At 36.4% G+C, this 12938-nt stretch overlaps 1 protein-coding gene across 5 annotated transcripts in view; it reads left to right on the top strand.

The window, feature by feature from the left end:
- slc4a4a (solute carrier family 4 member 4a) overlaps nucleotides 1-12938 on the top strand; it is a 61415-nt gene that overhangs the window by 36628 nt on the left and 11849 nt on the right. For all 5 annotated transcript variants that reach the window (XM_014989931.2, XM_088008621.1, XM_014989930.2 and 2 more), the window contains 9 exons: nucleotides 5086-5243; nucleotides 6098-6185; nucleotides 6839-6993; nucleotides 8369-8482; nucleotides 8976-9150; nucleotides 9232-9365; nucleotides 10685-10959; nucleotides 12222-12292; nucleotides 12491-12676. In XM_014989931.2, coding sequence (XP_014845417.2) covers nucleotides 5086-5243; nucleotides 6098-6185; nucleotides 6839-6993; nucleotides 8369-8482; nucleotides 8976-9150; nucleotides 9232-9365; nucleotides 10685-10959; nucleotides 12222-12292; nucleotides 12491-12676 — 1356 coding nt within the window. The remainder of the gene's footprint in view (nucleotides 1-5085; nucleotides 5244-6097; nucleotides 6186-6838; nucleotides 6994-8368; nucleotides 8483-8975; nucleotides 9151-9231; nucleotides 9366-10684; nucleotides 10960-12221; nucleotides 12293-12490; nucleotides 12677-12938) is intronic.

Genomic DNA, 12938 nt, shown 5'->3' with positions numbered 1-12938 from the left:
ACATCTGTAATCGATTCACCATGTTTCTGTTATTACACTGCAAAAACACAACATTTTACTGAGTAAATTTGGTCTAAATTCCAGTGGACATATCTTAGTTCACTTGAAATCAGACAAAACTAATTTATAAGTAGCTTTGCAGCAAGAAATGGGAGCTTGTCTTAAGTAAAATTATTGAATTTAATATTGATGAAAGAGTGCAGGTTCCACTGGGAAATTATTTCACTTATGAGAAAAAATGCTTGTTGTAAGTGAAATAATCTGCCAATGAAACTAGAACTTTTTCATCAATATTATAGATTGATTGACTCAAAACAAGCCCCTAAACGTTGCTGAAAAGTTACTTGTAAGTCAATTTTGTCTCATTTCAAGTGCACTAAGATATTTGCACTAGAAACTAAACAAACATTACATGGCAGATTTTGTGTTTTTGCATTTTTTTAAAGACAAATGTGCAAATTATTGAGGTATAATCTTCTAAATTTTAAAGCTAATGTAGCTACTGTCCTAAAATATCCAGAATGCACAGTTTTCCTTCCTTTCTCTTGTGAAAAATATAGAATAACCTGGTGAGAACAAAACAGACCGGAAATACTGTCAGTGGTTGCTATGGTGATTCCCGCCTTTTTTGTCCTTAATGGAAAAAGGGGAGGAGCTTAAATTCTCTGTTCATCAGCCATGAACCACAAAATATTCTTGCCAAGTTCTTTGGTAATTAATAAATATAAATAATTTATGTAATTTTAACTAAGCTAGAGCAAGAAAAGTTTGGTCTGAAAAAGTTGCACCTTTTTATTCAGTGTATGTAAATATCTGGTTTCAACTGTATTGGTAATTTTAATAAAATTTGGTTTAAGAAATCAATAGAAACAGCTGCTACGTATAAAGAATAAATTGCCTTCTTTATTATGTTTTCTTTTATTTGTAAAAAGACACAAGGTCTTACTCGTTGATGTCTTTTATTATCTATAGGTCAAAGTTAAGTGGCTAAACAATCTACCAGAAAAAAGTATTTTTCTGAAAATAAGTGAAAAAAACATTCAAAATCCGATGAAAAACTTTGACAGACTTTCAAAAAGGAGAACTAATATTCATAACCAACAAATAAACCAACAAAATGTGTAATTATTTACAACTTTCCAACAGCTTTTTGTCTGTTTTTTAAGGTTACTGACCATGAATTCTCCACTTCTGTCCACAGTTCACTGCTGGAAACCTTAAGTCAATCTCTGTACGCTCAAACAGCACTAGAAAATGGCAAGCATATTTTATTTTCTGGAAAATAACAGCGTATGAAAAGTGCTCCTCTCCAACTAAATGTCAAAAGCAGAGCGATGTTCTTGGAAAGGCAGAGAGGCGAGAAGTGTCGATCATTTATTTAACATCTTAATGGAAATGACATTTGTAGGGAGCAGAGGCAGACGGGAGCTACGGCTTGATGTCGCCTCGGTTCCTGCACTGCAGAAACACAAAATCTTACAGGTATTTTGTTCTAGTTTCTAGTGCAAATATCTCAGTACAGTTGAAATAAGACAAAATTAACTTACGAGTAACTTTTCAGAAAAATATAGGAGCTTATTGAAAAATGACTTTTGTCTTATTTCAGTAGTAGTACATTAACTGCACTAGAAACTAAAAATACTTGCTAAGGTTTTGTGTTTTTGCAGTGTGCAAAGAAAGACTGAAACCCATATAATGTCTAATGTTTCCATCACCATTAGAAGTTTATTGCAAGAGTGTAAGTATATAAAAAATGTTTACACCTGTGGTTAATGTGTAAAGTTTGTGGAAAACCAGGATTTATTGGTGATGGGTGTTACATGTCCAGTCACAAAAAGTTGAAGTTAATTTCCATGTTTAGTTTTAACCCACTCTGAGACTTGCTAATCCTCAAGAGCACCAGACGCTAGCTTTGGTACGTTAGAGTATTATGATCATTTCAAGCTGTTGATTGATCGGGGAAGAAATATGGAAACATTTCTGCTGAGATAAATGAGAAAAGAGAAGTTTTATTTACCGTTAATTTGCATTACTTATTCAGTTCAATTTTAAAATAGTTCATTTTTCCGTAAAGGGAAATTAAATGCCGTAACTGATGTCATCGGCGTATCTCCAGTCGTTGCAGATGGTGATGCTGTGGGCAGAAAGGGACGTCAGTAGCAGTCAGTGGCCATGTTTGTGTCCAAATGCCATGTAGATTTCACACAAACTTTAATATGTCGCAAAAAAGGAAAATACAAATGATGCATGTTCACATTTACTGCTTTTAAATTGTGATTTCGTCAGATGTTGATGCTATGTTTAGGTGATAAACAGGAAGTAGATGTTGCAAACTAACATGGACCAAAAATCTTAGAAAAATGGAGAGTTTTCCAATCTATTTCGGATATTTGGATTTAGAAATGTTTGTGCCTCTGGTAAGGCACAGATACACCAGTGGATGGGAATGTTTGCTTCATCAGAACTTATGTTTCCATCTCTCATTTAGCACAGAAACTCTTACACTGAAAATCCAAAAAACAACCTAAAGACATTTTTGCAAAATTGAGGAAGTTATTTTGAATTTTCCCATTTCCATCAACCTTTTCTAATGTAATTTTTCAAAATACACATGAAAAAATGTTGAAGCAAAGTTAATTTGTAGACAAAACAAGCAGGTTTCTATAATAAATTAACCTTAAACAGGACTTTATCACTTATTTCATCTTTGAATATACATTTGATCTGATTGGTGAATAGTTACCACAACTCAAGAGATAAATTACCAAGAAACGCGTCTCTGAAGTGTTTCCACACCCACTCATCCCATAAATACAGTTCAGAGGGATTCCACTGGCTACAATCATTTCCTCTCATGACTGATAAGTTGGAGATAAAACGCCAACAGAAACAAAGGCAGGTTTACAATGCCAAGTAAACACAACGTCAACTCAGAGTAACTCAGAGTAACTCAGAGTAACTCAGAGTAACAGAATTGTCAAGTGAAAGAAAAGCAGCAGCATCCTGTGGGAGGCTTTTCTGTAAGAGATTTTTATTTGCAAAGATTTTTCAGAAAACTATAATTTTTCCTCCACTTCTAAATCATGCAGTATTTGTTACTGTGTTGCTCTATCTCATGTGAATTCATATAAATAGCATTAAAGCTTAATGCAACTTATTGAGCTTACATTACTTTATTTTCCCCATTTCCGATTTTTTTCATGGCAGTCTGAGCCGCGGTTATTATAATTAACTAAAACAAACAAAATAACGAAGCGGAAATTGAGAAAACACTTTCATTAACTGGAATACATAAAAACAGCAGTTAATGGGGAAACAATTATAACTAAATGCGTTTATAAAACATAAACATACTGATATAATATTCTTCCTTTTTGTTTTTATTAATCTATTTATTAACCTTTCAAACTGATGTGAAATTTCTTTATTTTTCCCCACACAAACAGTTTACCTCGGCACTACATGCTCCGAACTCACAGCTATGCTAAGCTAGGCTAGGCTACGCTAGTTCTCAAAGTGCCGACTTTAAAATTTGGAGAAAACACCAGTCAGTTGGTTGTTCAAAATATATATATATACTTTTTATGTAATATCTTCTGTTGAGTATTATTGCCCAATCATAGTCACAATATAACACTTTTCCATGAAAAAACTAAAGCTATTACTAAAACTAACAAAAGGTAACCTAAAATCTGTCTTTCCTGTTTGCTCTGGTACTTTTCATGCGACGCACTAAAGTCTGCACAGTTCAGGTCAAGATGCAATACTTAAAACTTTTGCCTTTTGGATGTAACTGGTTTTAAAAAATAGTGACAAGAACCAGAAATCCTGACATGAAACTTTCATAGTTTAATTAAAGCAATTTGAACAAATTTGATTGTTTGAAAAGCATCTTCTGCAGTAAATTTGGTAAATTCAGCTAGCTAAAATGTCAGCTAATATGCTCAAACAGTAAATATCCCTCACTATGGGGACATTTTAAAAAAATTAATTCCCCAACTTCAGCTGCAGTGTCGCTGTATACTTTTTGTTGACATAGTTTTTTTTATTTTATCTTTATTGATTCTCAAGGAAGTATCATTTACATGACCTTAGGCCTCTACATCACAAAACTAACTTCAACATTTGAAATAAGGTGGACAAGTAAACCATTACATTATAACGGTCAACTTCACTTCCCTGAGAAAGATTACATCGCAGGGAGCAAAAGAGACGGTGAAAGAAAAAACAAAAGAAAATAAAAAATTAAGTTAGAAATGTTAAAAGCAAACCACAAAAAAAAGAATACAGCAACAAAAAACATAAATAATTATGAAGTATGTCTATCATAGACAGACATAGTCCTATGTCTATCTTGATGAAATCCATGAGGTTTCATCAAGTTTGGTCTCTAAAAATGAAATCAGATCTTCTAAGTTTTACACATTGTACCCAAATCTGCCACCCCTGACAGAACTGAGGCTGTTATTTTTTCCATTTCATACATGTTGAATGTATGTTGTTGACATACTTTCGTCTGGAAATTTTAGAAAACTTCCCCTGAACTGACAGAGTGAAGTCCAAGGAACACGGGTCCAAAGGTCAACCTGTGGTTGTGTCTTAGTAAATGTTTTCCATCCCTTTATGTTCTGCTGGTAGTGATGGCAATAAGTACCACAGTACTATTCCACAACAATCCGACCCAGATGGTCAGGATTAGTTTGCATATTGTGGTCATAAAGTACCTCGGTTTTAGTAAAATAACATATAAAACATATAAAAGAGTTATTCAAGTGAAGTGAACTTTATATTTCCTGATAAGATTTTTTTTATTACTGACAACTTGACCAGAAATAATTTACTTTCTTTAATTGTGATGATGGAAGGGGGGTAAGCTCTTTAAATTTAGGAAATAATAATAGAAAATGTAACATTTAATAAATGTTATTAAGTACACAGCGGAAAGACTTAAATATTTCCATAAATGCCAAACCTTCAGAGCTCGGCAAGTGAACCTTTTGTTTTCGACATTTACACTCAAAGAATCCATCTTATTTGATTTGCATCGTTTCATTTAGAGCAAACTCTTTTTCTTTGTTGCTCCAGCTGAAAAACAAGTTCATGAAGAAGCTGCCAAGAGACGCAGAGGCCTCCAACGTCCTGGTGGGGGAGGTGGACTTCCTGGACGCCCCATTTGTGGCGTTTGTTCGTCTGCAGCAAGCCGTGATGCTGGGAGCGTTGACCGAAGTTCCCGTTCCCACAAGGTGGCCGACATGCAACAATTAACTGAAATATAATTATAGCTTTATTTTCACATTAATTCTACATTTCAGTTTTAATTTCAGTCAAGCAATCAGAAACCAGACAAAAGCTTTTAATTATAAAATGTTTTCTCCTTCATTGATTTAGCACACGGGTGTCCAAAACGTTTTGCAACAGTTTTGGACTTTTTTAGGGAAAAAAAACTTTTTTTTTCCACTGAGGGGAAAAAAGTATTCTGACTTCTTTCTCAAAATCTGATTTATGATCCCAGAAGATTAAAGTCAGAATTTTGAAGGAAAAAGTCAAAATTCAGAGAAAAAAAGGGTTAAAACTCTGAGATTAATGTCAGAATTCAATGAGAAAAATGTGCAAAAATAATTCTATTATCAAAACAAACACAAAATATTGAAATGAAAAACACTTGAATCTGTAAATCATTTTCGATGGATTATGAGAACATGATCCAAGTTTCTTTTAATTATATATAGTTTTTTAATTTAAGTCCTTTTTAGCTTCATTTAATTAATGAGTTCACCCCAGTTCTACTTTTGAATAAAAGTTACTGGATGTTTGTGATGCTATGCAGTATCAAAGTAAAATAAACGCAAAAAATGTGGTTAATAAGAGAAGAGTAATTTGTGTTGTTGCTCAAGTTTTCCATTTTAAGATGACCGCATCATTTTTAATCAGTAAATATTTTTATGCATATTACCCCCAACACTCTGGTAAAAATAAATCTGTGCTAGACTTTAATCGTGGACAAGGGCCACACAGAATAATTCCCAGAGCCGCAGACGGCCCCCGCGCCACACTTTGGACACCCCTGATTAATTCTCTGCTTTGCTTCTCTTTGTAGGTTTTTGTTCATCCTGCTTGGACCCAAAGGCAAAGCAAAGTCATATCATGAGATTGGCAGAGCAATCGCCACCCTGATGTCTGATGAGGTTAGACTGGCTCATAAATCCACTGAAATTATACTTCAGTTATACTTCTTATGTGGTACAAAAGTACTAAATGATCTGGGAGACTGCAGCTCAAAGATGTGCATTGTTGCTTGAAATTCACTCTGATTAGTAGTTGCCTTCTTCTTTCACAAACTTGATTTTTACTACAGGCAAGATACTGACTACTGCTGACTAACTCACAGAACCCCCTGTGAAAAAAGCCAAACTGTCCTTTTGAAGCAATAAATTTCTTGTAAACTTTGAAAAACTCCAATAGGTCTGCACTTTTATTCCTTTCTTCTGAAAACAGAAAATATTTAAACTTTTATTTAGAATTATTTGGCCTTAGTTATTTGCCAAATGCTGTTTACTGAGTGGAAAATCATCTGGGATAATTAATTGCAAGGCAAACAAATAAAATAAACTCAAAGTCCCCTGAGGAAAGCATTTGAGTTGATTAAAGTGATAAAACGGCGTTGCTCTCCACAGTTTTTGGGTTGATTAGATTGGATTAGTTGTTTATTTAGTGTTTGCAAGTCGCTGCTCTCTTTCCCTATTTAGTAATCCTCAGACCTGCTATCACAGTTCACTGGAGCCGCATGCTTTCCCGTCACACGTTTTCCGCTCCAATACGTCTGTGTGTTTGTTCGCAGGTCTTTCATGATATTGCCTACAAGGCGAAGGACAGGCAGGACCTGCTGGCCGGGATCGATGAGTTCCTGGACGAGGTGATCGTTCTTCCTCCTGGAGAGTGGGACCCGACCATCAGGATAGAGCCTCCCAAATCGCTGCCGTCCTCTGACAAAAGGTCAAAAATGCAGGAAATCACAAAATCTTTAGAGTATTTTTGGTACCCAGCTTATGTTGCATATAATATCATCTAATAAACAAACAGATTTATGTTTCATTTAGAATGCCTAGCAAGGGAATTTTAGTGGTGAGAATCTTTTACTATCTCACAGTTCGATTCAAAATGATTATTCGTAATAATTTCTGCTTTAATCTATAGGTGTGTAAAGAATACTTGTGATTTACTGCAATCAGAATGAGAAATGAGACATTAAAACGACATTTTAAATATTAATCAAGCTATTTTTTTACTTTTAATCCCTCTTTGCATCCTTTATTTTGTCTTTACAAAGGGTTTTATTTCTGCATAAGGCAATAGAACCATATTACCATATTATATTAAATAGCATTTTCATAGCAAATGTAGGTAACACACTTATTGGAAAATACATAATAAGCCCTTTTCAAAGTGGATCTTTTACCTAAAATTCATATATTGGATGTTTTCATTCTTCCATATGGATATCAAATGCTTAGTTTTTCTTTTTTGTTTTAAATAACACCCAGCCTTTTGTTGGCAATACGTTTATGTTTTTTGGAAAATGAGCCTTCTCAAAAACCTTCGGAGTGTTACATCACAAATCAGCAGACACTGCCCGTCACCTAGCAACCCCAGGGAAGCCCAGCCCTGTTACCTAGCAACCCAAGCCGAGCTCCAGCATGATAGGTCAGCTAATTATACCGCTGTACAATGGCTGCTGGAAAAGACGTACCATCCAGAAACCACTTGTTGCATTCTTGTTGGTTGTGCAGGAGGCTCCACTTGTGACATTCAGAGATGTACGGGAGTACAAACCCGCATTCGCTTGCATTCTTATTCTCATATGTAAACTTTGAGCAGGTGGCGTGGCCAGCACCAGCTTATTTGGCTTTAAAGTCACAATTAAATCAGGCTGAAATCTCAAAATATAAGAATGATTTTGTGCAAAAAATGTAATGAACATGTTGTGAAGGCCATAGACCTATGCTAACCTGCTCAAGGAAGCATAGCAGGTCCTCAGAATGCTGTGTGAGCATGACAGTCTGCAGAATCACCCAAACTCATCCAGCTGCACAACACAGTGTTTAATTATGAAACTGCCACAGTTCTATTATATAAACCTGCAGTCAGCACTGATCTATCAGGCTATTTAATCACCTAATGGATCAGCATCATCCGACTGGAAACAGGAACCAAGTAGGTGACATCATGATGGGAAAGGTAGCAGTTAAATCAGGTTGTGTGAGCAGCTTCAGTGGGCCAAACGTTGACCTAAATCAAATAAATAATTCCAGGCGGCTTTGTGTTGATCAGATGTCACAGCAGCAACTGAAGAAACTTATTTCCGTTTCAGGAAAAACATGTACGCAGGAGGGGATTCCCAGATGAACGGAGACATGCCGCATGATGGCGGTCATGGAGATGGAGGCGGGCACGCTACAGGGGAGGAGCTGAAGAAGACAGGAAGGTAAAAAATAAACAGATCTATATGGATGACGTTTTATTTATTGGATTGTACACTGCAAAAACACAAAATCTTACCGAGTGTTTTAGTTTCTACTGGAAATATCTTAGTAAACTTGAAATAAGACTACACTAACTTATAAGAAACTTTTCAGCAAAATATAGCAGCTTGTTTTAAGTCAGTAATCCCTTAACAATCAAGAAAAGGTTTTTGTTTCAATGGCAGATTATTTTACTTATGAGAAAAATGTCTTGCTATAAGTGAATTAGACATTTCCCCATGTTTTTAGTGAAGTCATTTGTACTTTTTCATCAATATTAAGGCTTTATTGGCTTAAAACAGGTTTCTATGTGTTACTAGTAAATTAGTTTTCTTATTTTAAATGTACTAAGATATTTGCAGTAGAAACTAGACTAAAATACTTGGTAAGATTTTGTGTTTTTTCAGTGTAAATAAGAATCTCATCCCGTTATTAAGTCAGTTTTTTTGTCGTCAGGTTTTGTGGTGGTCTCCTTCTTGACATCAAGAGAAAGGCGCCTTTCTTTATCAGTGACTTCACCGACGCGCTTCACATTCAGGCCCTGTCGGCCATTTTGTTTATTTACTTGGGAACTGTGACGAATGCCATCACCTTCGGTGGTCTGCTGGGGGACGCTACAGAAAACATGCAGGTCAGAGCGGGTTTTTAACCAAAGTGTGTCAGCCAAACTGTCTGATTTCCTGTTTTTAACCCTCCCTCTCCATGTCTGCAGGGTGTCCTGGAGAGTTTTCTGGGCACTGCCATCGCCGGAGGTGTTTTCTGCTTGTTGGGGGGTCAGCCTCTCATTATTCTGAGCAGCACCGGTCCGGTTCTGGTGTTTGAAAGGCTTCTCTTTAACTTCAGCAGGTAAGTTTGGCATCTTCTCAGTATACCTCTAAATTAGAGTTTTAATAAATATGAAAAAGATGTTAACTGTTAGCCTTGCTAAGAAAGTTTTGTAGTTTACTGTCTTGAAATTACACAAAGTAAATCAAATTTACCTTCATCTTGTTGGAAAGAAACCTCAACTTAGAGGCCTAAACATAAACGAAAACTCACCAAACTTTACCATTAATTGTCCCCTGGTTTAAATTTTAGCATTTTTGATTGAATTAAAAATGGCTGTGACCAAACAGCTCTACAGCGCCCCCTAAAGTGAGAGAGGCCAACTGGTAAATAGCAGGGAGCTGAAATTTGGGACGTACATAGAACCCTGTGAAACAATAAGAAAAAGTGTCTTGGAGGCATTTTCTAAACCAAACAGGAAGTCAGCCATTTTGGGTCAAAAGGTAATTTTTGCACTTTTTTACCTTCATGATTTAGTACTAATTACATTTATTAAATAAAAATGTTCCAATATGGAAGAAATATTGCTAAGATACACAAAGACGCATTGCCATAGCAACTGATAACAACTCCACTCTGTGTATCAGGATTTAACCCAAAAAACACTCAAACATTTCCCACACAAAGAACAGAACATTCATGTTTATTTTGTGATCATTAATTAGTTATCGCTGTGGTAGATTAGCTGCAAGCTAATCTACCACAGCGATTCCTTTCCCTCTATATTTTTTTTAAAATTAAAACTTTTTCTGACCTTGTTATAGATTAGCTATCAGCTAATCTACCACTGCAGTGACTGATTAGCTACCGCTGCTATCAGCTAATGTAACACTGCAGTGACTGATTAGCTACCGCTGCTATCAGCTAATGTAACACTGCAGTGACTGATTAGCTACCGCTGCTATCAGCTAATCTACCACTGCAGTGGCTGATTAGCTGATGATCTGTCAGAGTTGTTGTTTAGGTCGTCTTTTTTAAAATTTTGTAACTGAACCAAAATGCACAGAATTCCACAGCACATTAAGATTGTCAAAGTCAAGCTAGCATAGCTAACCTACTTTCCTTTCCCTCGATATTTTTTTTAAATTAAAACTTTTTCTGACCTTGTTATCTAGTTGTAGTGTTGGCAGTTAGTACCAAAGCACTGCGTCCCTTTTTGTTTTATATATCATGCGGACATTTAAGATTTAGTGCATTATATTGCCAACTTAGCAGCTAAGACCAATGCTAGTCATCGTTAGCGAGCAGCTTTTTGCTCTCCACTGGGGAAATGGGAGCGGGATCTCCATGTCATGAACTTCTCTGGTTTTGACGGTGTTTTGTGTCCTTTTTCTACGTAGGGATAACGATTTCGACTACATGGAGTTCCGGCTGTGGATCGGCCTGTGGTCGGCGTTCTTCTGCCTGGTGCTCGTTGCCACTGACGCCAGCTTCCTGGTGAAGTACTTCACCCGCTTCACGGAGGAGGGCTTCTCCTGTCTCATCAGCTTCATCTTCATCTACGATGCCTTCAAGAAGATGATCAAATTAGCTCACCACTACCCCATCAACTCGGTGTACAGCATGGAAAACATCACACAGTACGAATGTCTCTGCATGGGCCCCACGCTCTTAGGTGAGCCGTCCGTTTCATCTTAAGACTTTGCATCAGAAGAATTTCACTCACAGGAAATAAAAATACAGATTTTGGGCCTTTTTGGTGCTTTACTTTTTTTTTAAAAATGTCAGTAAATTTGGCCCCACCACTGTCTTCAAATTACCGTATTTTCCGCACTATAAGGCGCACCTTCAATGAAAGGCCTATTTTAAAACTTTTTTCATATATAAGGCGCACCGCATTATAAGGCGCATAGAATAGACGCTACAGTAGAGGCTGGAGTTACGTTATGCATCCACTAGATGGAGCTGCACTACAGGGAATATCAACAAAACAGTCCGACTCCGGTCGGTTAGGAGAGCCTCCTGCGATTGGGCCGGAGCGTGGCCGGACGATGGTCACCCTTCTCCGTTCGCGCACAGCATGTTGGTGGAGAACGGGGTGCTAAATGACCTGCAGACAACCTGATTATAGTCGGTCGGTAGGTAGATAGGTCAATCAAACTTTATGAACAAACCAGCATTCTGACAACTATCCCAGCATGCACCGCACGCTTCTTCTTCTATGGGCGAAAATGAAGTCGGCGGCTGCTTACCGTAGTTGCTAGACCTGTTGTGCCTCAATATTGGTCCATATATAAGGCGCACCTAAAAACCTTAAATTTCCTCAAAAGCCGACAGTGCGCCTTATAATCCGGTGCGCCTTATAGTGCGGAAAATACGGTAAACAAATTGGTGTCAATTGGTGTACAAACATTTAAGACTTTAAACATCTTGTATAATTTTATATTTTATGTTAATAGAAGTTAACATAAAATAGTATATTTTATATTAATATTAAAATAACAATTATTTTATGAATTATATTAACAAATTATAATAATAATGATTTAAATAAAATTTTACGTTAATAAAATATGTATTAATATTTTTAAAATATTGATAAATATTTCCAAAGGTCAACAGCCAGCCACCACAAATTTACAAATTCAAACAAAATGCCAAAATCAATTGTTACATTTGTACAGCAAACAGTTTTGTGTGCCATTTGTTGTTCTTTTTATTTTAAACATCATTAATAAAAATTTTATCAAGATGATTTATCAAAACTCTTATGATAAGAATGTTTTTGAATAATAAATAGTGAACAATATGATAAATACCCATCGCTTCTTTCCAGGTGCCTAAACCTGTGAGTAGATTAGGAAAGTAAAACACAGATTAGTTGCTATTTAAAAGTTTTATAGACATAAAAGCAACTTTTTGTCGTGTGTTTGGCAGAAAATGAGACGGAGCTGCTTGACGATCCTTTGGAAGACACATCATCGTGGTACATAAACTACACAGGCCTGGTGGGTTTTTCTTGCATTTAAATCCACATTCTAGGAAAAAAGTTAAACTTTAAATGAAATGAGTAGATAATGTCTGAACAGAAGCACTGTTCAGCCTGATGGACTTTTCCAGTGTTTAATTCTTATAATTAGGTGAAAATTAAGCCTGGTGTTGGAGTGTGTGTGGCGTAATTACAGTGTTTTATTTGTTGTGTTCAGCCACCAAACCGCACGTGGTCGAGTCTCACCAAGTCAGAGTGTTTGATGTACAAAGGAGAGCTGGTGGGAGAGGCGTGCGGCTACGTCCCAGACATCACCCTCATGTCCTTCATCCTCTTCTTCGGTACCTACACCACCTCCATGTGTCTTAAGAAGTTCAAAACAAGCCCCTTCTTCCCCACCACTGTGAGTACTGCCACATCAACTTTTGTTAAATTGAGATATTGTGGTCTTGCATTGGATTTGCATCATACTAAGAACAGCTTTAATATAGCGAGAAACAAAAACAAAACAGAGTGGACAAGTCCGTGTTCCTGTGGCGCCACAGAAAATTTGCACATGCGTTGCCAGACGAGAAGATTAGTGTGGCACAACTAAAAATTAAAAACAAAGAAAAAGGAATGAAAAAATATACAAAACAGGAGTTTTTAAATAGACAGAGGCCCAA

Source organism: Poecilia mexicana, unplaced genomic scaffold (assembly GCF_051168715.1).
Source record: "Poecilia mexicana isolate PSO_F unplaced genomic scaffold, ASM5116871v1 scaffold_9, whole genome shotgun sequence".
Lineage (NCBI taxonomy): Eukaryota > Metazoa > Chordata > Actinopteri > Cyprinodontiformes > Poeciliidae > Poecilia > Poecilia mexicana.
The sequence above is the reverse complement of the archived record's forward strand: the minus strand, read 5'-3'. Positions and strand labels throughout refer to the sequence as shown.